Raw genomic sequence first — 22082 nt, 5'->3', positions numbered from 1 at the left:
TTTTTGGCTGTTATTTTTTAAAATATTTTTTTTAAAAATATATTAAAATATTTTTTTTATTTTTTAAAAATTATTTTTGACATTAAAACGGTAAAATAATTTAAAAACATAAAAAGTTAATTTAAAAAAATAAAAAATTAATTTTTTAAAAAAAATATATATTTTTAAAAAAACCGTGTCATTCTCTTTTCACATAAGTTTCATACATAGTTGTATGATAACAGCGAGTTCATTCAGGGAGGCACCTCCAGAGAGAGGATTATGTTCAGCGGGCAGCCAAAGCAATCTTGTCATTTTTTTTAAGCATTTATTTGAGATTATTTTTTAAAGTAATTTTTATTTTGATATATTAAAATAATATTTTTTAAAATTATTTTTAATATTAACATATAAAAATAATTTTAAAATACAAAAAATATTAATTAATTTTTTTAAATATTTTAAAAATACTTTTAAAATAAAAAAAGGTTTTGGTGACACGAAACCAATTAGATGGAAGAAATCAAGATTTAAACCCTGAAATTGCGGCTGACTCTATTCTAGCTTCACCTCCACGAGCGGTGTTTGAGTATATAATTTTAGTTTTTTTTAAGTATTTTTTATTTAAAAATATATTAAAATAATATTTTTTTATTTATAAAAATAATTTTTGACATCATTGCATAAAAATAATTTAAAAATATTAAAAAAATATTTTTAAAATATTTTTAAACCATAAAAATAAATAGTATAATAGATATAAAAATGTTATTATCCCTTAGTCACTTCTGTACATTCAAGCAGGGTTGGTCTTAATAAATGTGAATCTGGACTCACCGATACAAGCCCAACGTTCGACATCTCCCCGTTTGTAAAAGGTGGGCTGGACCTTGTGTATTTGGGCCACTCAACTCCGTGGGCTTCCTTCCAAATATTCCAACTAAGCTACTCAGCCCAAGCCTTTCTATTAGTTCAGCAGCAGTAATGTTGGTGTTATAAGGGAAACAGAGCAGGCCCCCAATCACAAGACACAGCCAAACCGTGACTGTTTGCCATGGAAGGAGAAAAATGAAAAGATTTGTTAATGGTGGAAGCCTTCATGGGTCAGTTGATGTTGCTTCAGAAGACTCAATGACCTCAGCTATTGAAAGATTTAAGCACAGACTCCTTGCCAATTATGATCACACAGCACAAGAGAGACTGGCTGATTCTGAGGAAATCAGTAATATGATTCTAGTGGGGGGAATTAAGTTTAGTCTTGGGAACATACATGAACTTGGGACGTACACAAATGATCTGCAAGAACAGATTGATAGGGAGAGAGAGGAATGGAGGGCCACTCTGTAACTTGACGTGCTCTGATGTTTTTCAAGGTTTTGTATTTCTTTCTATGAAGATTACAGGCTGGAATATTTGTGGTGTGGGTATACGGGGGAATATTCCATTTCTTTCTACGAATATTTGAGGCCACTCATCAACTCACAGCGTCAGTTGTTGTCTTCAACCCTTTTGAAAAATGATGCTGAGTGTTGTTACTTTTTGCTGGAAACAAAATTACAGCACTGTAATGATGGTTTCCTTCCAAGGTTGTGGAATTCCACTGCTGTGAAGTGGTGTTGTATTTCCCAATTAGCAGCGTGCAATAAACAGCATTTAGATTTTTCACTAACGAGAGGCACACCAAGATATATACCCAACTGCTCACAGATTCTCTATAATTTCCAAGCCATATCCATGTCATAGAGGCAAAAAAGCACTCACACTTTCCAAGATTATGCCTTATAATAACCATATACGCCTTCTGTTTTTTTTTTTTTTTTTAATTATGCTCATAAGAACGTTGCTGACACCTCAAATCCGAACCCATAAAAAGCTTGGACGACGAAACTAGTTGTAAAACTAAAACGAATAGGATGCTTACTGCTCAGGAATCATTATGGAAATGCTAACTAGGAAAAGCAGTTTTTGAACCTAGCTAGAAGCGATTAAACTTGTGTTGCTGCCTGATATCTCAAGGTCAAGGTGTGAACTAAGTAGGTATTCATAACTAGAATTTCTTAAGTTGTATATAAAACGGTTGTTTCAGTACCCCCAATAACTATTTTTATTGCTAATGCTGTTCTTCGTTAATTTTTTAGGGAATGGAAGTTGGAGTGGATCAGATAATGACTGTCAATACTTTGCTACAATCCTTGGCATTGATGGGGGAGGAGTGAGAGGCATCATTCCCAGCATAGTACTTACAGCTCTTGAAGCTAAGCTTCAGGCTCTTACATTTTCAGGTCAGCTTTTTCAAAGTTTCAACAATGGGGTGGGTCCACACGTTAACTTAGTCAGCAATTATTTTCTGATTCTTTTGTTGTATCTTGTCATATAATCTTTGCTAGGTAAAGTTATGGCTTCCTTCCTAGCAACTTCCTTCTTGTCAAACAATACAATAATCTTTGCTACTGTAACATTCATCTCATTATACCATTGATTTCCCGATTTCCCAATTTCCCTCATCAAATTTCTTAAACCTTTGTGATGATCAGTGCTTCCTTTTCTGATTGAATCGAATCATCTGGAGCTAAACATCTTGAAAATTCCTTGTTATTTTTAAACCATATATTCTTCTCTGTTCTTGTTTTTCTTCCTGAATACTACTTAAGCAGACAAGCACTTGAAGAACAACTTGAATCCAGGTAGATTATTTATAATACATCTTCATTTTGTTTTTCACATGCAACTATGGTTTGAATCTTTCAAGTAAAACACAAGTTGTAGAAATTCTAATGAGAAACTTTGAAGAAAGGATCATCAACAGTTTCCAGAAATAAATAATTTGATCTTTCTCAGTTGTAACAATCCATGCCTTCTGGAGTTCATAATAAATTGACCCCAAGTTAACCTTGAATTCATTGTTTTTTCTTCATAGTTTCTTTGCTGTTTGTAACTTATTATTTTAGTTTCAACCTTCCTTTTCCAATTAATGTACTTCCATTAATTTTAATTCAATATTTTGACCCTTTTTATCTATAGGACAAAATGGTTAGACCAAATGATCCGTTTTGGAATGATGTTGAAGATATGAATGATGGAAGCATGAAGTGTAAGTTTTGTGGGCATTTATTTGCCAAGGATACTTCCATTTCGAGGATCAAATGGCATTTTTCGGGAGAGAGAGGGCATGGTGTTGGCATTTGTGGTCAGGTGCCTAAAGAAGTTCAAGAAGCAGCCTTTCTAGCTATGAATGGTGGCAACAAAAGACATAAAAGCATAGCAAGTTTAAGCAATGTTAATGATTATGCCATTTCCACCTGTCCACGAGAACAAGACAATGCAGTACTTGGTAATTTGGCAGGGGATGCTGGAAGGATGCTAGTGGAAGTTCAAGGCATGGAACAAGGTGTTGGGCGTGAGAGAATTCATTCGCGTTTAGAAGAGGCAAATGGCATGGAAAACACTGGTGAAGGATCGTTTCAGCATGTTGACAGAAGTGTCTCTCCTTGGAGACTCAGAGTTGATGCTCATGAGAATAGAGGAGAAGCAACACAAGGAACAGATTTAGTGGATCAATTTGCTGATGGTACATGGGTTCAGATACACTCTGCCCTTTCAAAGAGGCAGAAGCTGAATGAAATCTCTACCTATTTAATGCAGGAAGATGAGGATGTGGAGCGTCTGCATGATGCATTTGAAACTGTAGCGAGAACAGAACAAGTGCAGCGTCTGGAGAGAGGTAGCTCTTGTGAGAGGCCATCAATTAATCAAGCTGATGAGCCTCGAGGAGATTCATCCCAACCAACAGATCCTTTGTGTCTTGATCATGGAAGATATTATGATCAACTATTTGCTCCATCAGTAAACAATGATGTCATTATGTATGATGTGCAGAACATGGTTAGAGTGAGGACAGAACCAGTGGAGGAGGGTGTGGAGAATAGTGGAAGATTAGTGCAGCCTGGCGCAGGAGCTAGATCTTCTATAAGCCTTAAATACAACACAAGTGAGACTAGAGGAGTTCCATTACCTACTAGCTCTAAGAAGCTAGTGGGTCGAGCATTTGAAGAGAATATGAAGGTGATGTGGTCTTTGTTAATGGATGATGAAGTCTTAACCATTGGCATTTATGGGATGGGGGGAGTTGGTAAAACAACAATACTGCAACATATCTATAATGAGCTTCTACAAAGACAAAATATTTGTGATCATGTTTGGTGGGTGACTGTGTCTCAAGATTTCAGCATTAATAGATTGCAGAATCTTATTGCTAAACGTCTTGATCTAGACCTTTCAAGCGAAGATGATGATTTGCATAGAGCTGCTAAATTGTCAGAAGAACTAAGGAAGAAACAAAAATGGATTCTCATTTTAGATGATTTGTGGAACAATTTTGAGCTACACAAAGTGGAAATTCCTGTCCCGTTGAAAGGATGCAAGCTGATTATGACAACTCAATCAGAAACGGTTTGTCATCGGATGGCTTGCCACCACAAAATCAAAGTGAAGCCACTTTCTGAGGGAGAAGCTTGGACTTTGTTCATGGAGAATCTTGGACGTGACATAGCACTTTCACCAGAAGTGGAACGAATTGCAGAAGCTGTTGCAAAGGAATGTGCTGGTTTGCCATTGGGAATTATTACAGTGGCAGGAAGCTTGAGGGGAGTGGATGACCTACATGAGTGGAGAAATACATTGAAGAAATTGAAAGAATCAGAATTTAGGGACATGGATGAGAAGGTATTCCAAGTATTGAGGGTTAGTTATGATCGGTTAGGTGATGTAGCACAACAACAATGTCTCTTATACTGTGCATTATTTCCTGAAGATCATTGGATTGAAAGGGAGGAGTTGATAGGCTATTTGATCGATGAGGGAATAATTAAAGGAATGAGGAGCTGGCAAGCAACATTTGACGAGGGCCACACGATGCTTAATAGACTTGAAAATGTCTGCCTATTAGAAAGTGTTAAAATGAAGTATGATGGTAGTAGATGTGTCAAGATGCATGATTTGATTAGGGACATGGTCATCCAAATACTGCAAGACAACTCTCAAGTCATGGTTAAAGCAGGTGCACAATTAAAAGAATTGCCAGATGCAGAGGAGTGGACAGAGAATCTCGCAAGAGTCTCACTAATGCAAAACCAAATTAAAGAAATTCCTTCCCGCTATTCACCAAGCTGTCCCTATCTATCAACTCTGTTGCTATGTCAAAATCGTTGGTTGCAATTCATTGCAGATTCATTTTTCAAGCAATTGAATGGGCTCAAGGTTCTTGATCTGTCTTCTACAGAAATTGAAAATTTACCAGACTCTGTCTCTGATTTGGTGAGTCTCACTGCATTATTGCTCAATAATTGTGAGAACTTAAGGCATGTACCATCATTAAAGAAGCTCAGGGAACTAAAAAGGTTAGATCTCTATCATACTTCACTTAAAAAGATGCCTCAAGGCATGGAATGTTTATCCAACCTTAGGTATCTTAGAATGAATGGATGTGGTGAAAAGGAGTTTCCTAGTGGGATATTACCTAAACTCTGTCACCTGCAAGTTTTTATACTAGAGGACTTTATGTCTTTTAGGGATTTAAGAATGTATGCTCTAGTAACAGCTAAAGGAAAGGAAGTAGGATGCTTGAGGAAGTTGGAAATTTTGGAATGTCATTTTGAAGAACATTCTGACTTTGTGGAGTATCTGAACTCTCGGGATAAGACCCTTTCATTATGCACGTACAAGATTTTTGTGGGACTACTGGGCGATGATTTTTATTCGGAAATAAATAATTATTGTTATCCATGTAGAATAGTTGGGTTGGGTAATTTGAATATCAATCGAGATAGAGATTTTCAGGTCATGTTCTTAAATAACATTCAAATACTGCATTGTAAATGTATCGATGCAAGAAATTTAGGCGATGTTTTGTCATTAGAGAATGCAACTGATCTGCAGCGCATCGACATTAAGGGTTGCAATAGCATGAAGAGCTTGGTTTCATCTTCTTGGTTCTACTCTGCTCCACTACCGTTGCCATCTTATAATGGTATATTTTCTGGTCTTAAAGAACTTTATTGCTATAAATGTAAGAGTATGAAGAAGTTGTTCCCTCTTGTGTTGCTGTCCAACCTTATGTACCTAGAAAGGATTCAAGTTCAACACTGTGAGAAAATGGAGGAGATAATAGGAACAACAGATGAAGAAAGCAGTAGCTCCAATTCCATCATGGAATTCATACTCCCTAAGTTCAGAATTCTGAGATTGATAAATCTACCAGAACTGAAAAGCATTTGCAGTGCAAAACTGATTTGCGATTCCCTCGAAGAAATTATTGTAGACAATTGTCAAAAGCTGAGAAGGTTGCCAATTCGTCTTCTTCCCCCTTCACTTAAAAAAATTGAAGTATATCCAAAAGAATGGTGGGAGTCAGTGGTAGAGTGGGAGAATCCTAACGCTAAGGAAGTCCTTAGTCCCTTTGTTAAATGACGATATATTATTGAATTACTGGTAAGCATCTTGTTTTAATTCATGGTGCTAGTGAATGTGGTAATAGAATTATGCGTGTAAAGTGGCACAAGTCTGCATTTCTATTGATTCTTCTCATGTCTTTATGCTAACTAACATGTAATTAACATCTTATTAACGTTGATTGATATGAAATAAATATATTATTTCTGAGTTGGTTTTAAGTTTCATTCCAGTACATGTCAAGCAGATTATGTTATGCAAGTTCTGTGTAGAAGGGTAGTTGGCTATTTCATGGTCCGATCGTTTTGTTTTATACAGGTTAAGTTAGTCTGCTTGCATCTGGTTGGTTTGTGATCGCTTTCTGCACCCTTTCCTCTATGGAAAATGGAAGCAAAAAATGGTATCTGTCATGATTAGACTTATGGACCCTTTTCTTTTGAAGCAAAAAAAGAAATAAAAAAGAAATAGTCAAAAGATGGTTAGCGGGAATTCAAAAGCTTATAGGGAATTCGAACACCAACGGTACTGCTATATTATAAAAAGAAGAAAAAAAAGTGCAAAACAACTAGCTATATCTTAAATGTAATGTTTTGAATTAAAGGGGTAGGAAAATACAATAAAGCTCTTGGAGGCTTAAAAGTTGGAATAAATGAATAAGGGGTATAGAGGTAATTCAATAAAATTTGATAAAAATAAATTGGAAGTAAAAAAAAAAAAAAGAGAGAGAGAGATCTGAAATTAAGAGAGCAAACCGGCAGGAGAGAAAAGGAGGAGGAAGAAGAAGAAGAGAAAAGATGGAAATTGGAAGGGAAATAGAAAGGAATTGAAGGAAATAAGTAAAAAGATAAGATTATGTATAAATATGTGTTAATTAAGCTTTAATTTTGATTTTGATAAATGTTAGGGTTATGAAATTTGTGTTTTGAGTTTGATTGATGAGTTAATTTGGATGTTGTAGGGTTAATTGTTGTGGTTAATTGATGATTTAGTTGATTATGGAAGATTGTGATGATTTTGAGTTATAGTTTTGTTTGAATGGTGATTTTTGAGTTAAAAATCAGGGGAGAACAGTAGGTTTCTGTTAAAATTCTGGATTGGAGGTTGAAGATGACGAAAATTCAATTTGGTCCCTCAATTTGTGAAAATTACAGTTTAGTCCCCGAACTTTGGAAAATTACAAATTGGTCCCTGGAGCCTATTCCGAGATTCTGAACAGAATAACATATGAATTATGGACAGAATTACTGTATAGATAAGAGAATTTAACACTTTCAATTTAGTCCTCCAATTTGACAAAAATTACAATTTGACCCTAAAAATTTGGTAAAATTCCAGAATGGTCCTTGGAGTATAATGAGATGATCTGGACAGAAATGAGGACTAATTATGGTCAGAAATTCAGTATAGTAATGGATTTATGATATGTTTAGTTTGGTCCTCCAATTTGACAAAAGTTGCAATTTGACCCTTAAAAATATGATAAATTACAGATTAGTCCCTAGCTGTAATATTAGCTTTGTCAGATTGGTTTGATGAATAATTGAGGGTTATTTAGTGAATTATTATCAATTTTATTAGTTGTTTTATTATGGATTAGATTTCGGGAAAACCGTTAAATTTTGGGTTTTTGAGAAAATTGACTAGTTAGTTCAAAAACATATAGGGTTATGGACTATACCCTTAGATAAGTGTATTAAATAGGTTATATGTTCTTTTGAGTCATTCTTGAATATGTCTCCTTTATATTCAGATAATCCTGATATTCTACCGGCGGGACGTCAGTAGGATTTTCTTCGATATCAGCTTTGAGTTTTGTTGCTTTCGAGTCAGGTGAGTGTATAATTTTCCATATGCATGAGAAATATTATAAATATTTAATTTGTTAATATGAATTGGATCATGCTTCTTGATAATATATATGTTGATTATTATCCTTGTTATGATAAGCATGATCAATTGTTGAATCCGAATTATTGATATGAACCAGTATATATATATTCTGAATTGACTTCTAAATTGATAGCTCCTCATTTGATTGATGTCATGAGTTGAGCCTTGAGAAATGAATATGTCTGTTTGATTATGATTATGAACCTATGGTATGTCAGTCAGAATACCCATGCTAACAGGGTAGTGTTAGTCTTTGTGTACATCGCATCTGAACCCTAGTTGGTCAGGGGAGTCACCAACCTGTGTGGACTGATCATCCCACAGTACGGAGCCTCATGCTCATTGCATTTTGATTTTCTAACGAGCTTTACCATATGATATTCTTGTTATGGTTTATTTGAGAAACCTTTCTATAAGAACCTAGAGCCATACTTGTATATATATTTCTTATTTATATATTACCTTGTGTGTGTATATTGAACATTATCTACTCACTGAGTTGTTGAACTCACCCTCTCATTATTATTCTTTTCAGGCTTATAGCTTGATAGCAGGTTATTTTTGTTGAACCTTTCGAACCTGCTTTTTAGTTGTAATTTGTATCTTCCTTTTATGTCAAGTTAGTGCTCCAAAACTATGAATTATATTAATTCTTGTATTAAGACAATTCAATTATATTATGAAGTTGATTTTGTTATTAATGCTGCGTTGAACTCTTATTAAGTTATGATAAGTTGGTATGTAAGTTTGGGTTCGCATAGGTATAGAACTTTGGAGAGGAACCTTGCCTATGTGCCGGTCATGGATCCGGGATTCGGGTCGTGACATTAAAATACTGCAGGTTTTATAATTTGTTTCTTGTTTGATTAAAGAATAACCGGGGTGGAATTCTGCTGATAAGAATCGGTTCCTTTACCAATAAAATAAACAACTATTTCCCTGTTTCTCTATCATCAGTGGATTGGACAGGAGGAGTTCTGTAGTAAGCAGGCATTGTTGCCGGGAGGAATGTTGCTCTAATTCCTTCTGCCTTTAGTATAGGGAAGATGATGCCTGATCCAACCTGAAAGATGACAAAAATAAAAATAAAAATTTAAGTTTGTCTAGGAAACTCATGGTGAGAATAATAGTTCGAACAAATGTCTGATAGTAAGGGTAATGAGAGCTGGAGATACAGACCAAAATTAGTTTTGCCGCAATACACATGCGTTTTGGTGTAGGAAATGGAAGCAATAAGCGGCCAACAGCATAGGCAAGCATGGCAAAGCAGTGGAAAACCAAGCTCAACGGGTCAGGGTTTAGACCAGACAGAAGAGCCATCAGTCCTTCTGAGAACACGCCTCCAAGGCTCAAATAATTGAAGAATGCTTCTTTCATTTCCTTCCTTGATGGATCCTGATCCGATGAAGAGAATACTGTGTGTAGGGTGCTTGCCAATGTGTTTATTGCAAATGCCGTTGGCTGCAACCAATATTAAGTTATTAGTATCTACCCAACCGTATAGAAATATAGCAATGCTTGAAATATGAAGTTTCTTTAAGCAATTCCTGTTCAGAGTTTGTTCCGAGGAAGACTGGCAGAAGAAATATTAGATAAGCTTGTGCATCAAAAGCTGATACCTTACGCAGAATGTAAAAGGATTCAAGATATTTGCAAATGGAAGCTCCATCACTAAGATCATTCAGAGGCCTAAGAAGATCTCGCAGTAGAACAACATCAGAAAGTCCCACGGTCATTCCTCCTCCAGTTACAGCATGGCGCATATTCAACGAATCCCCTATTAGAAATGCACCAGGGGTTGGATAGGGAGACGCAGGCATGATTCTGTTTGGCATTGTTCTTATGTTGCCCTTATCAATTGCACATATGAAAGCATTGTATAGCTCAGGTGGCATCTGAAATGTGCAAATCTCTGCATTAGTTCAAACAACATATATATATTGAATAAAAAGAACTAGCAAAGATGCTAAAATGTCGCCTTAGACTGGCATTATGAGACATTTTGCATTTTGCTTTCTGATATTATTAACAATAAATTCGCGATCAAGCATGCTCTATAAATTAATCAGAATAAGCTTCAATTAAGTAACATTATGTCAAGCAACTATACATACTTGAGGTGCCACCACTGTTTTCAAGTAGCTTGCCATTTCGCCATTGGAAATAGGTGGTTGTTTCGAGCCAGGTACATCAACTAAACAACGAATTTCATTGCTGCTAATTGGATAAGCTATGACAATTGTATCCTTCAAAATAAAGTATGCCCGATTTGCATATGGAAGATTATAATTCTCCAGGACCAAACCAACAAAGTAAGATGGGACTTCAATCTACAAGAAATGTAACGACCATGTGTTAGATAGGAATATTAAACTAATTTTAGGTTGAATTAGGCTGTGTTTGATTGCAGGAAAGTGAATTCCTGGAATTCACTTTCCTTGTTTTCCCATGTTTGGCAACAACATGGAAAACTAGTCAACGGAAACTTAATTCCGGTCAACACAGAAAACACAACTTTAACAAAGGAAAATGTTTTCCTTTTGATAAGAACCGGAAAACATTTTCCTTTTCTTTCATTATACATATTTTTCTCATAACATAAATTCTTCATCTTCTTGATAAATCTGCTGCCTGTCATATTTTTCCCATAACATAACACAATTTGCTTCATCTTTTCTCGTCACATTCATTGTGTTCAAAACAACCCAAATTCACAAAGCAAGCCATAAAAACACACATGTTTTCCATTCTTCCTCACTCACATTCTGCAGAACCGGCAGAACCAAACAAACCACAAATCAAAGCAAAATCCCTACCCTGAAGATGACTGTGAATCAATCAAAGCAAACTGGCCAAACTTCCCCAGCAAAAAGCATTCCCTACCCGGTTTCCCCGTCCCCGGATCCAGCCACCATATCCCGGGTGGAAGCATAAAGAGAGAGAGGCAATGTGTAGAACTGGAATTAGCCACCATATCAAGGAATTAATCAACCCTTGCTCTTTTTTTTTCAAGTCCCAGTAGAAGTAGTCGGGGGAGAGAGGGAGAAGAACTGGGAAGGAGGAGCGGGAAGGGGAAGGGGATGACAGAAACCGAACAGGGAGAAACTGGGGAAGGGGAAGGGGAAGAGAGAAACCGAAACTGAACAGGGAAAGGGGAAGGGGAAGAGAGAAACCGAAACCGAACAGGGGAAGGGGAAGGGGAAGGGGATGACAGGGGAAGGGAGAAACCGAAACCGAAACCGAACAGGGGAAGGGGAAGGGGAAAGGGAAGAGAGAAACCAGGGGAAGGGGAAGAGAGAAACCAGGGGAAGGGAGGGGAATTAGATGAGAGAAACCGGGGGAAGGGGAATTAGATGAGGATTACAGGGGAACCGAGACCGAGAGGAAGTTTAATAAGAGGAATTAACATAATCAAATATAAAAACGTTGATAACACTAAAAAGCATGTATTTTTTTGCCACAATTATTGTTTTATTTTGCTATATGTATAGATGTGCTTGTTTTATTTTGCTTTTAAAATTAAAAAAAATATAGTAATAGGTTTTACTTAAAAAACATTTCGCAAGCTTATTTCTATATAATATGATATGACATATATAGTTATATTTTATAAAATAAGCTATGTATGAATATATATTATAATAAAAAAAATTCATCATTATACTTTTTAGATTTCATTCTTTTATTGTAAGTGATTAAATATTTATATTAAATATTTTATATATATTAGATAAACTTGAAAAAAAAATTAATTTATTAATAAATTATTTTCCAGTTCATTTTCCATAACATAACCAAACACTGGAAAGTGTTTTCCAGTTCATTTTCCATAACACTACCAAACATCGGAAGGTACTTTCCCGGAATTCATTTTCCCCGGAATTCACTTTCCAAAAGGAAACAACTTTTCTGCAAACAAACGGAGCCTTAGTTCTTTGATATAATATCAAACTCTTAATAACCAAATATTCACAAATTTAAATCTTACTATTCTCTTTCTAACTAATTATATTAATAATAATTAAGCCGAAAGTAATCATGGTGTAAACAAGTTTCAAGTTTTCAAAAAAAAGTATTTTAAAGATGAATATAAAACTATTATTTCAGATTCACTTAGAAGGTATATCTACTGGTCTATATTCTTATCAACAAAATAAAAAATTATAGTGCCTTCTCTCATTAATTACATCTAAATTTACTCATAATGCAAGATTTTCACCTTTGGATTGCAGAGATTGCGTCGTAAATTTGAAAAACAACCATCACATACTATTGTGAGTGAAGCTGAAGCTACTAACTCCTGGCCTGCCTTTGTTTTGTATAGCACACCTTTGATAGTTCCATTTTCTTCGACAAGAGATGTTACAGTTCCTTGATCGAGTTTAACACTGGACGAAGATCAAAGAAATATGAGAAAGAAAAATCTTCACATCATGAAATGATACTGACAAACGTATATTCAGTCTATTGTTGGTTATATTGAACTCAGTACTCGCAGGCTACTCTGTTCCTATTGGTTGCAGGGGAAAGGGCAAATACTTGGGAAGAGATGCGGCTTTTTCACGTAGTTTCTGGATGAAGCGGCCATTGTGAAAGCCTCTGCCACTCGCATTGGCGGGATATGAAATTGCAGTTCTTTTCCCATCTTTGTGAACAGCAGCGAAACTGAAGACTATCTGAGAATCAATCCCATCTAGACAGTCTGCTACCACACAAAATGTTGGACATAAATAAGAGTAGTTGTTGATTAATTGAACGGAAAGTATGTTCAACAAAATTTCTACAGATAGTAATTCTTCACCTTGAAGACCTAACTCGGCCAATTTAATGCAGCCCCCAGCATGCAGGACCTCACCAACAATTCTGTCGGGCTCAGCCAAGTCTCTTTCAATAACTTGCACGCGCCATCCATCCTGCAGTTGTAGGAGAAGACAAGGTTGCTGTTGCTTAGCACACACAGAACAACAATAACTCTGCTTACTAGGTTTTGGTCTTTGAATTATAAGCAAGATCAGGTACTTAGAGTTAACTGTTTTACCATTGTGAAAGAGGTTATTACCTTTGCGAGAGCATAAGCAAGAGCTGAACCAGCAACACCAGCACCTACGATGATCACATCAGTATTTCCAGCAAAATTTGATCTGCACACTCCATTTCCAGAGCTTTTCAAACTTTTCTTGCTTCGATTTTTCTCTGAAGCTTTGATATTCTCTCTCCTTCTTGAACTGTAGAGTACAACAAACCCGAACAAGAAAGCTGCTACAACTCCTCCAAATATATGTTTGGAGTCCATTTTTCTCTTTCAGTACAAGCTCTCTCTCTCTCTATGGATGTGCTGTCGAGAACCCTGAAGTGCTACCGAGGCACATAGTAGTATGGTATCATTTATGGGTTTTCTGAGTCACCAAAAAGACTAATATTTATACAGCTCAGGAAACAAAGAAAACTCCGGTCGAAGGGGAAAGAGAAACGCTGACAGAGACGTAAAATTCATATCATTTTTTTCATCATACTGTTTATATTATAAAAGCTAGTGATAAAGTGATAGAAAACTGGAGGAGGCTATGATGGCTACACAATTTTCAAATTGAATTTTACGAAATATGAGCTTTAGCGGTTATCGTAAGCATCCGCAGAGGAGCTTCCTACGTACGGAAGTAGGAGAGTAACTTTATTGCTAAAAGACATGCAAATGGAAAGGTTGTTGATAGGGTTGTCAGTCCTCTGCATGATGAGATTTGTTTTCCTTGGAAGTATATGGTATACCACTGATTCCATAATAATTTAGTTTAGCTGTTCTTTGGGGAAATGATGGTCATTTTAAATGGTTAGGCCAATTATTGAAGGAGTGGGAAAAAGAAAAATTGGAAATCAAATAAGAAAAATACTGAATTGTCGTTTTCAAGCTTCTTTTTTTGTTTCATTATCGTTTAAGACTACTGAATTGTCGTACTTTTTTCCTGTAAGAAAAACAATCGATAGATAAACAATTGTAATTCGAAATTTAATATTATATTTTCATCCAATTTTAATTTGTATTTTTAAGTTTTATCCGTCTTTATGAACCACATGCATTCTATCACTTTCCCCTTATCAATTGGCACGCTTGATTGCATTCTTGGGGTTCCACTTGCCGGCCAGCAGGTGACATGACAGTATGATGGAGATGTCCAGCTACTGCTCAAAGTCCAAACAAACTGCTATCTATAACAAGAAAAAACGCATCTTGCTACAATGAGATTGAAGTCAAATTTGACGGTTCCATTGAGTTTTCAAAAAAGACAAGAGGATTCTTATCATTAAGAAGAAATCTAATGGGATTAGAGGGAGGTTCTTGATAGCTTTCAATCTCCTAATTTTCTTCCTTGATATTTTATCATAAAAGCTATCTATTGGAATAAAAATAGGGGAGATCATTATGTTACAACAGGAGGAAAATCTTCTTAGCGCCTGGAAATTCCTAGAGGATAAACAAATAATTCTTGAGTTCACGAGGGGAATAGAATCTATCTCCCTTAGTTGTTGTGAGAAGTAACACTTGTCTTTGTAATTCTTTTTTCATTCAAGTACTTATTCATCCTGGTTTTAAATCTATGCTATTGAATTTTGTCCATGTTAATTGAATTGTTTGAGACAACATATATGCTATTGAATTCTGTTCAATCTATAATTGTTGTTAGGAATAAGAATAAGAAACAAATGAATTAATTTGATTGATGCATCTTTCACTTTAATTTATTAGGTGTTGTAAAACCCAGGTTGTGGCTTAGGGGCTAAAAGAGCTCAAGACCATTACTGAGTCAAAACAGTCCATAATCCAAATATTTAAGGGAACTCATCTGGTATAGTAAAAGGGAAACAATGTTTAAACAAGCAATGTGAATTTTGGAGTTTTCTCTATGCAATTTCTTAGGTAAGATGATCCCTAACTCTTCGGTTTTTGAATTATGAACAATAAGTTGGCATGCTATGGCTTAATGAATGAATTTGGGGTTAGAATGATTATGATGTTTTTGATGGAATTAATTATGAAAAACTTGTTAGAATATTTTATTATATATATCTAGATTGTTTAGGGTTGGGTTAGAACTATTTTAATGTTGTTGAATGTGTTGTTGAAATTGGATAGAATTAGGACAAATTACAGGTCAGGATTTTATGGGTTACTTTTGTTCATCATTTATTTGTGATCCTTGGAATATATTTGTTTATTATATACCCTACTTTGTACAGTCATATTCACATATCTCATATTATATGTTACCATGTATAATAGTTATTATCTCTCACTAAATATTTAGACTCACCCCTCCATTTATTATTTTTTAGGTTTTTAGTTTAGTTTCAGTTGCAAGATCTTTGGTTGTTTTTTTCCTACTACTTTGAGTTGGGTATGCCTCGCTTGTTCTTGAGGCTATTAGTTTATTTTTTTTATTCAATTTTGTTCAATCTAGCTTAACTACGCAAATATAAATGTTTTTCCATATTTATGGATTTATTTTATGTTAGATTTATGTATTCGGTTTCTTTTTTAGTTTATGGATTTCAAGTTTGAGTATTTGGATTTCATGCTGCACTGTTTTATAAAATTATGAATTCAAGTAAGTGTGTTCCGAGGATTAGCTCAGGATTATCTCATGTTTTAGTAGAATGTGCACACCTCGTCTGATGTAATTTAGCTTGCTTGTAATTTGCAATGCATGTTATGGTCTTCTCGACTAGAGCAAAATGCAACAAGAACGTGATTTTCAAATAACAATTATTTGGCAGCAAACTTTTCCAGTGGAGAATTGGCACTTTGTTTTTTAATGAAATCCGAGAGATTTATTAAACAATTGTTATTGCCGATTAGAACATGGTTTAACTGAGAAGAGAATACAAAATCTCAAAAGAATTAGAAAACGTACTTACAAAGATAAAACCCCCTATCATAATCATACCTGAAAAGTCTCTTACTCGACAAATTTTTACTCAAACAAGCAGAGATAAAAGAAGAAGAAAAATCCAACGAAAGAAGAGAAAATGGAAGGCAATTCAAATCCCATATCACCACAACACTCAAAAACAATACAAGAACTAGCCATAGAAGGCCAAAAAAATTTGGAAGAAACAATCCAAGCTGATTACCAGATCCACTCGATCTTCTATGAATGATGAGCTTTGCAACCCCACTTTTTGGTTGAGAGGGATGGAGAAGCTTGTATTTTTCTTAATTGTTTCCAATTTTTCTTTTTTCCACTCCTTCAATAATTGGACTAACCATTTAAAATGACTATCATTTCCCCAAAGAACAGCTAAACTAAATTATTATGGAATCTGGGGTATACCATAAACTTCCAAGGAAAAAAATAATCTCACCATGCAGAGGAAGACAACCCTATCAACAACCTATCCATTTGCATGTCTCTTCTACCAATAAAGTCACTCTCTTACGTCCATAGGTGGCTCCCCTGCAGATGCTTATGATAACCGCTAAAGCTCATATTTCTTAAAATTCATTAGCTCCCTCTTCAGTTTTCTATCACTTTATCACTAGTTTTCTATCACAGTATGACGAAAAAAATGATATGAATTTTATGTCTATCAGCATTTCTCTTTCCCATTTGACCGGAGTTTTCTTCGTTTCCTCAGCTGTATAAATAGTAGTCTTTTTGGTAACTCAAAAAACCCATAAATGATACCATACTATGTGCCTTGGTAGCACTGCAGGGTTCTCGACAACACATCCAGAGAGAGAGAGAGCTTGTACTGAAAGAGAAAAATGGACTCCAAACATATATTTGGAGGAGTTGTAGCAGCTTTCTTGTTCGGGTTTGTTGTCCTCTACAGTTCAAGAGGGAGAGAGAATATCAAAGCTTCAGAGAAAAATCGAAGCAAGAAAACTTTGAAAAGCTCTGGAAATGGAGTGTGCAGATCAAATTTTGCTGGAAATACTGATGTGATCATCGTAGGTGCTGGTGTTGCTGGTTCAGCTCTTGCTTATGCTCTCGCAAAGGTAATAACCTCTTTCACAATGGTAACACACTTAACTCTAAGTGCCTGATCTTGCTTATAATTCAAAGACCGAAACCTAGCAAGCAGAGCTATTGTTGTTCTGTGTGTGCTAAGCAACAGCAACCTTGTCTTCTCCTACAACTGCAGGATGGATGGCGCGTGCAAGTTATTGAAAGAGACTTGGCTGAGCCCGACAGAATTGTTGGTGAGCTCTTGCATGCTGGCGGTTGCCTTAAATTGGCCGCGTTAGGTCTTGAAGGTGAAGAATTACTAGCTGTAGAAATTTTGTTGAACATACTTTCCGTTCAATTAATCAACAACTACTCTTATTTATGTCCAACATTTTGTGTGGTAGCAGACTGTCTAGATGGGATTGATTCTCAGATAGTCCTCAGTTTCGCTGCTATTAACAAAGATGGAAAAAGAACTGCAATTTCATATCCCTCCAATGCGAGTGGCAGAAGCTTTCACAATGGCCGCTTCATCCAAAAACTACGTGAAAAAGCTGCATCTCTTCCCAAGTATTCGTCCTTTCCCCTGCAACCTATAGGAACAGAGTAGCCTGCGAGTACTGAGTTCAATATAACCAACCATGGACTGAATATATGTTAGTCGGTATCATTTCATGATGTGAAGATTTTTCTTTCTCAGATTTCTTTGATGTTTGTGCAGTGTTAAACTCGAACAAGGAACTGTAACATCTCTTGTCGAAGAAAATGGCAGTATCAAAGGTGTGCTATACAAAACAAAGGCAGGCCAGGAGTTAGCAGCTTCAGCTTCACTCACAATAGTATGTGATGGTTGTTTTTCAAATTTACGACGCAATCTCTGCAATCCAAAGGTGAAAATCTTGCATTATGAGTAAATTTAGATGTAATTAATGAGAGAAGGTACTATAATTTTTTATTTTGTTGGTAAGGATATAGACCGGTAGATATACCTTATAGGTGAATCGGTAATAATAGTTTTATATTACTTTTCAAAATACTTTTGTCGAACTAAAATCTTTTTAAACTTGAAATTTGCACAGAACCATGATTATTTTCGGCTTAATTATTATTAATATAATTAGTTAGAATGAGAGCAGTAAGATTCAAACTTGTGAATGTTTGGTTATTAAGACTCTGATATTATATCAAAGAACTAATTCAACCTAAAATTAATTTAATATTATTATCTAACACATGTTCGTTACATTTCTTTTAGATTGAAGTCCCATCTTACTTTGTTGGTTTGCTCCTGGAGGATTATAATCTTCCATATGCAAATCGTGCGTACTTTATTTTGAAGGATACAATTGTCATAGCTTATCCTATTAGCAGCAATGAAATTCGTTGTTTAGTTGATGTACCTGGCTCGAAACAACCACCTATTTTCAATGGCGAAATGGCAAGCTACTTGAAAACAGTGGTGGCACCTCAAGTATGTATAGTTGCTTGACATAATGTTACTGAATTGAAGCTTATTCTGATTAATTTATAGAGCATGCTTGATCGCGAATTTATTGTTAATAATATCAGAAAGCAAAATGCAAAATGTCTCATAATGCCAGTCCAAGGCGACATTTTAGCATCTTTGCTAGTTCTTTTTATTCAATATAGATATGTTGTTTGAACTAATGCAGAGATCTGCACATTTCAGATGCCACCTGAGCTATATAATGCTTTCATATGTGCAATTGATAAGGGCAACATAAGAACAATGCCAAACAGAATCATGTCTGCGTCTCCCTATCCAACCCCTGGTGCATTTCTAATAGGGGATTCGTTGAATATGCGCCATGCTGTAACTGGAGGAGGAATGACTGTGGGACTTTCTGATGTTGTTCTACTGCGAGATCTTCTAAGGCCTCTGAATGATCTTAGCAATGCAGCTTCGATTTGCAAATATCTTGAATCCTTTTACATTCTGCGTAAGGTATCAGCTTTTGCATGCACAAGCTTATCTAATATTTCTTCTGCCAGTCTTCCTCGGAACAAACTCTGAACAGGAATTGCTTAAAGAAACTTCATATTTCAAGCATTGCTGAGTGAAACACAACATAACCATATTTCTATGCTGTTGGTAGATACTAATAACTGAATATTGGATGCAGCCAACGGCATTTGCAATAAACACATTGGCAAGCACCCTGCACATAGTATTCTCTTCATCGGATCAGGATCCATCAAGGAAGGAAATGAAAGAAGCATTCTTCAATTATTTGAGCCTTGGAGGCGTGTTCTCAGAAGGACTGATGGCTCTTCTGTCTGGTCTCAACCCTGACCCGTTGAGCTTGGTTTTCCACTGCTTTGCCATGCTTGCCTATGCTGTTGGCCGCTTATTGCTTCCATTTCCTACACCAAAACGCATGTGTATTGCGGCAAAACTAATTTTGGTCTGTATTTCCAGCTTTCATTACTCTTACTATCAGAAACTTATTTGTTTGAACTATTATTCTCACCATGAGTTTCCTACACAAACTTAAATTTTTATTTTTATTTTTGTCAATTTTCAGGTTGGATCAGGCATCATCTTCCCTATACTAAAGGCAGAAGGAATAAGAGCAACATTCTTCCCGGCAACCAAGCCTGCTTACTACAGAACTCCTCCTGTCCAATCCACTGGTGATAAAGAAACAGGGAAATAGTTGTTTATTTTATTGGTAAAGGAACCGATTCTTATCAGCTGAATTTATGAAGCATGAGGTACAAAATGAACAAACATGAAACAATCCTCATGATGTACCACATGAAACGAATAAGATGAATCTCAAAATTGTATCTCCATTGTATTTTGAGTTTAATATATATAAATGTTGTTGTTAATGATCATGAATCCATTTAGTTAAATAACGTTGAGAAAGGGTTTTGATATTGTACACAAACATGAAAGATCTTTGTCTTCACGATTTGACTCCAGAAATAGTCATCCGATTCCAGATGAAATATATATTGATAAAAATAATAAATAAACAGAGCAATCAATAAACTAAAAGAAGAAGAAGCTATAAGGTTTCGAGGATAACAACAAAAATATGGAGTATGAAGGCATCGAGAAAACCTTATATCTGAAATTGCCAGAAATGGATGAGGTGTTCCTCTCTAAACGTTTCACTTGTCTTCATCTTCAGTTTCCAACTTCCTCAAGTAGGCTACTTCTTTTTGTTGAAGTTTGGTACCAAAGCTGGAACAGGATTACTTAGTAGTAATTTACTGTATTGTTATCTATTTGTTAACTGATAGCATTATCTAGTTTAGGATGTTTTTTTTCAATTCATTTGTTTAAACTTATCTAGGATTAGACTAGCTTGTTATACAACTCCTTTGATAAAGGAGAACATAGCTGGTACTTTTTTTAGTGTTTTATTTTTCTTTAATGTTTGTTTCCTTCTATAAATAAAACATTGGGGATGGCAGTAACCAACTGAGATATTTTCTCCTCCTTGTTCGTTCAACTGTAAAGACTTTGTTCTTTCTTCTTTGTTCTTTGTTCTTTTTCTCAGTTCATAAACATTAATCTGTTCTTTATATATCAGTTTTTTACAACAATTGGTATCAGAGCTCTTTTGATCTTTGAAGGGTTTGTGAGTGAAAACATGAGAGAATAATAAGGTTAAATCAAAGCTTTCTGCTTTGAAGGGTTTGTGAGTGAAACACGAGAGATTAAGTGAGTTTTTTTTTAAGCAATGGATTCTGCAAATTTTCCAGCAAAAACACCAGTGTTCACAGGGCAGAATTATGGTGTGTGGGCTGTAAAAATGGAAACATATCTCAAAGCTTTTGACTTGTGGGAGATAGTGGAGAGTGATAGGTAACCCACTCCACTAGAAAACAATCCTACGATTGCACAGATGAAATTTTTCAATGAAGAAAAGGCAAAGCGATTCAAAGCTCTTACATGTCTTCATAATGCTATGAGTGAAGAAATCTTCACAAGGATTATGGCTTGTAAATCTACCAAAGAAACGTGGGATAAATTAAAAGCATAATTTCATGGTGATGAGAAGTCAAGAAAGATGCAAGTTTTAAATCTCAGAAGGCAGTTTGAAGGTCTGAAGATGAGAGAAACCGATATCATCAAAGACTTCTCTTCTCAAATTTCAAAACTTGTGAATCAAGTGAGACTTTTAGGAGAAGGTTTTCCAGATTCAATAATAGTAGAGAAAGTTCTGGTAAGTCTACCAGAGAAATTTGAACATAAAATTTGCTCTTTAGAAGATTCTAAAGATTTCTCAGAAATGAGTCTGCAAGAACTGGTAAATGCATTGCAAGCTGTGGAGCAAAGACAAGCTTATAGACAAGAAGGAACAAGTGAAGGAGCTCTTGTTGCAGTTTACAAGGAGAAGAGTCGGGCTAAGAATTTTTACAGAAACAATCAAGAAGAAAAAAGAGAAAAAGGGAGAGGCTGGCAATCTAATAACTGGCAACAGAACAACAACAACATCTTCACTGAAAGGAAAGAGAAGAAAGAACATTTTCCTGCTTGCAAATTCTGTCAGAAAACAAATCATCTTGAAGCCTGGTGTTGGCTCAAGAATGCACAATGTCGAAACTGCAAGCAATTTGGTCACATTCAAAGATTCTGCAAAAATAAAGCAGAACCAAAAAAACAAGCTCAAGTAGCCGAGAGTTCAGAAGTGGAGGAAGATTTTTTATTCATGGCTACAATACAGAAGATGTGTAGCACAACCAAGGCAAATGACTCATCATGGCTTATTGATAGTGGCTACACTAATCACATGACTGCAGATCTGAGCTTATTCAAAGATTTGGATAAAAGCTATCTATCTA

General features: G+C 35.5%; 3 protein-coding genes across 6 annotated transcripts; 2 read left to right on the top strand and 1 right to left on the bottom strand.

The window, feature by feature from the left end:
• The first annotated feature begins 2385 nt into the window (after positions 1-2385).
• LOC112325600 (probable disease resistance protein At4g27220) lies at positions 2386-10352 on the top strand. 3 transcript variants are annotated; one of them, XR_008058175.1, is made up of 4 exons: positions 2386-2663; positions 3001-6465; positions 8177-8256; positions 8852-10352. XR_008058175.1 is itself a non-coding variant. In XM_052449387.1 (3 exons), exon 2 carries the CDS (start codon positions 3007-3009, stop codon positions 6442-6444), a length of 3438 nt encoding a protein of 1145 aa, XP_052305347.1. In that variant the 5' UTR covers positions 2386-2663; positions 3001-3006; the 3' UTR covers positions 6445-6465; positions 8177-10352. The 3 variants fall into 3 exon arrangements, 2 of the variants coding, with proteins under 2 accessions (XP_052305347.1, XP_052305346.1); XM_052449387.1 differs by having other exon boundaries at positions 8177-10352; XM_052449386.1 differs by lacking the exons at positions 8177-8256; positions 8852-10352 and having other exon boundaries at positions 3001-6639.
• Positions 9139-13997, bottom strand: LOC7465918 (squalene monooxygenase SE1). The gene is made up of 8 exons (XM_024592399.2): positions 13376-13997; positions 13118-13229; positions 12856-13018; positions 12536-12704; positions 10431-10646; positions 9936-10211; positions 9496-9777; positions 9139-9379 (listed from the first exon to the last, which is right to left on the bottom strand). Exons 1-8 carry the CDS (start codon positions 13607-13609, stop codon positions 9248-9250), a joined length of 1584 nt encoding a protein of 527 aa, XP_024448167.2. The 5' UTR covers positions 13610-13997; the 3' UTR covers positions 9139-9247.
• A 2646-nt stretch (positions 13998-16643) lies between these two features.
• Positions 16644-20123, top strand: LOC18108148 (squalene monooxygenase SE1). Of its 2 annotated transcripts, XM_024592148.2 has the most exons (8): positions 16661-17311; positions 17458-17569; positions 17669-17831; positions 17983-18151; positions 18517-18732; positions 18952-19227; positions 19406-19687; positions 19808-20123. In XM_024592148.2, the coding sequence occupies exons 1-8, from the start codon at positions 17078-17080 to the stop codon at positions 19937-19939; spliced, it is 1584 nt and encodes a 527-aa protein (XP_024447916.1). In that variant the 5' UTR covers positions 16661-17077; the 3' UTR covers positions 19940-20123. The 2 variants fall into 2 exon arrangements, with proteins under 2 accessions (XP_024447918.1, XP_024447916.1); XM_024592150.2 differs by lacking the exon at positions 18517-18732 and having other exon boundaries at positions 16644-17311.
• The last annotated feature ends 1959 nt before the right edge of the window (positions 20124-22082 follow it).

Source organism: Populus trichocarpa, chromosome 19 (genome assembly GCF_000002775.5).
Source record: "Populus trichocarpa isolate Nisqually-1 chromosome 19, P.trichocarpa_v4.1, whole genome shotgun sequence".
NCBI classification, from domain to species: Eukaryota; Viridiplantae; Streptophyta; class Magnoliopsida; order Malpighiales; family Salicaceae; genus Populus; species Populus trichocarpa.
Note: the sequence above shows the minus strand (reverse complement) of the source record. Positions and strands in the feature narration are given on the sequence as shown.

What these genes read in the sequence shown, in the direction of transcription:
- LOC112325600 (XM_052449387.1), top strand. Translation starts at nt 3,007, where the DNA reads ATGGTTAGACCAAATGATCCGTTTTGGAATGATGTTGAAGATATGAAT.
- LOC7465918 (XM_024592399.2), bottom strand. Translation starts at nt 13,609, where the DNA reads ATGGACTCCAAACATATATTTGGAGGAGTTGTAGCAGCTTTCTTGTTC. An exon ending in TTGCTTATGCTCTCGCAAAG is followed by an intron (nt 13,230 to 13,375) that starts GTAATAACCTCT and finishes CTACAACTGCAG; the next exon opens with GATGGATGGCGCGTGCAAGT. An exon ending in CCTTTTACATTCTGCGTAAG is followed by an intron (nt 9,778 to 9,935) that starts GTATCAGCTTTT and finishes TATTGGTTGCAG; the next exon opens with CCAACGGCATTTGCAATAAA.
- LOC18108148 (XM_024592148.2), top strand. Translation starts at nt 17,078, where the DNA reads ATGGACTCCAAACATATATTTGGAGGAGTTGTAGCAGCTTTCTTGTTC. An exon ending in GCAATCTCTGCAATCCAAAG is followed by an intron (nt 18,152 to 18,516) that starts GTGAAAATCTTG and finishes CATTTCTTTTAG; the next exon opens with ATTGAAGTCCCATCTTACTT. An exon ending in AAACAGTGGTGGCACCTCAA is followed by an intron (nt 18,733 to 18,951) that starts GTATGTATAGTT and finishes TGCACATTTCAG; the next exon opens with ATGCCACCTGAGCTATATAA.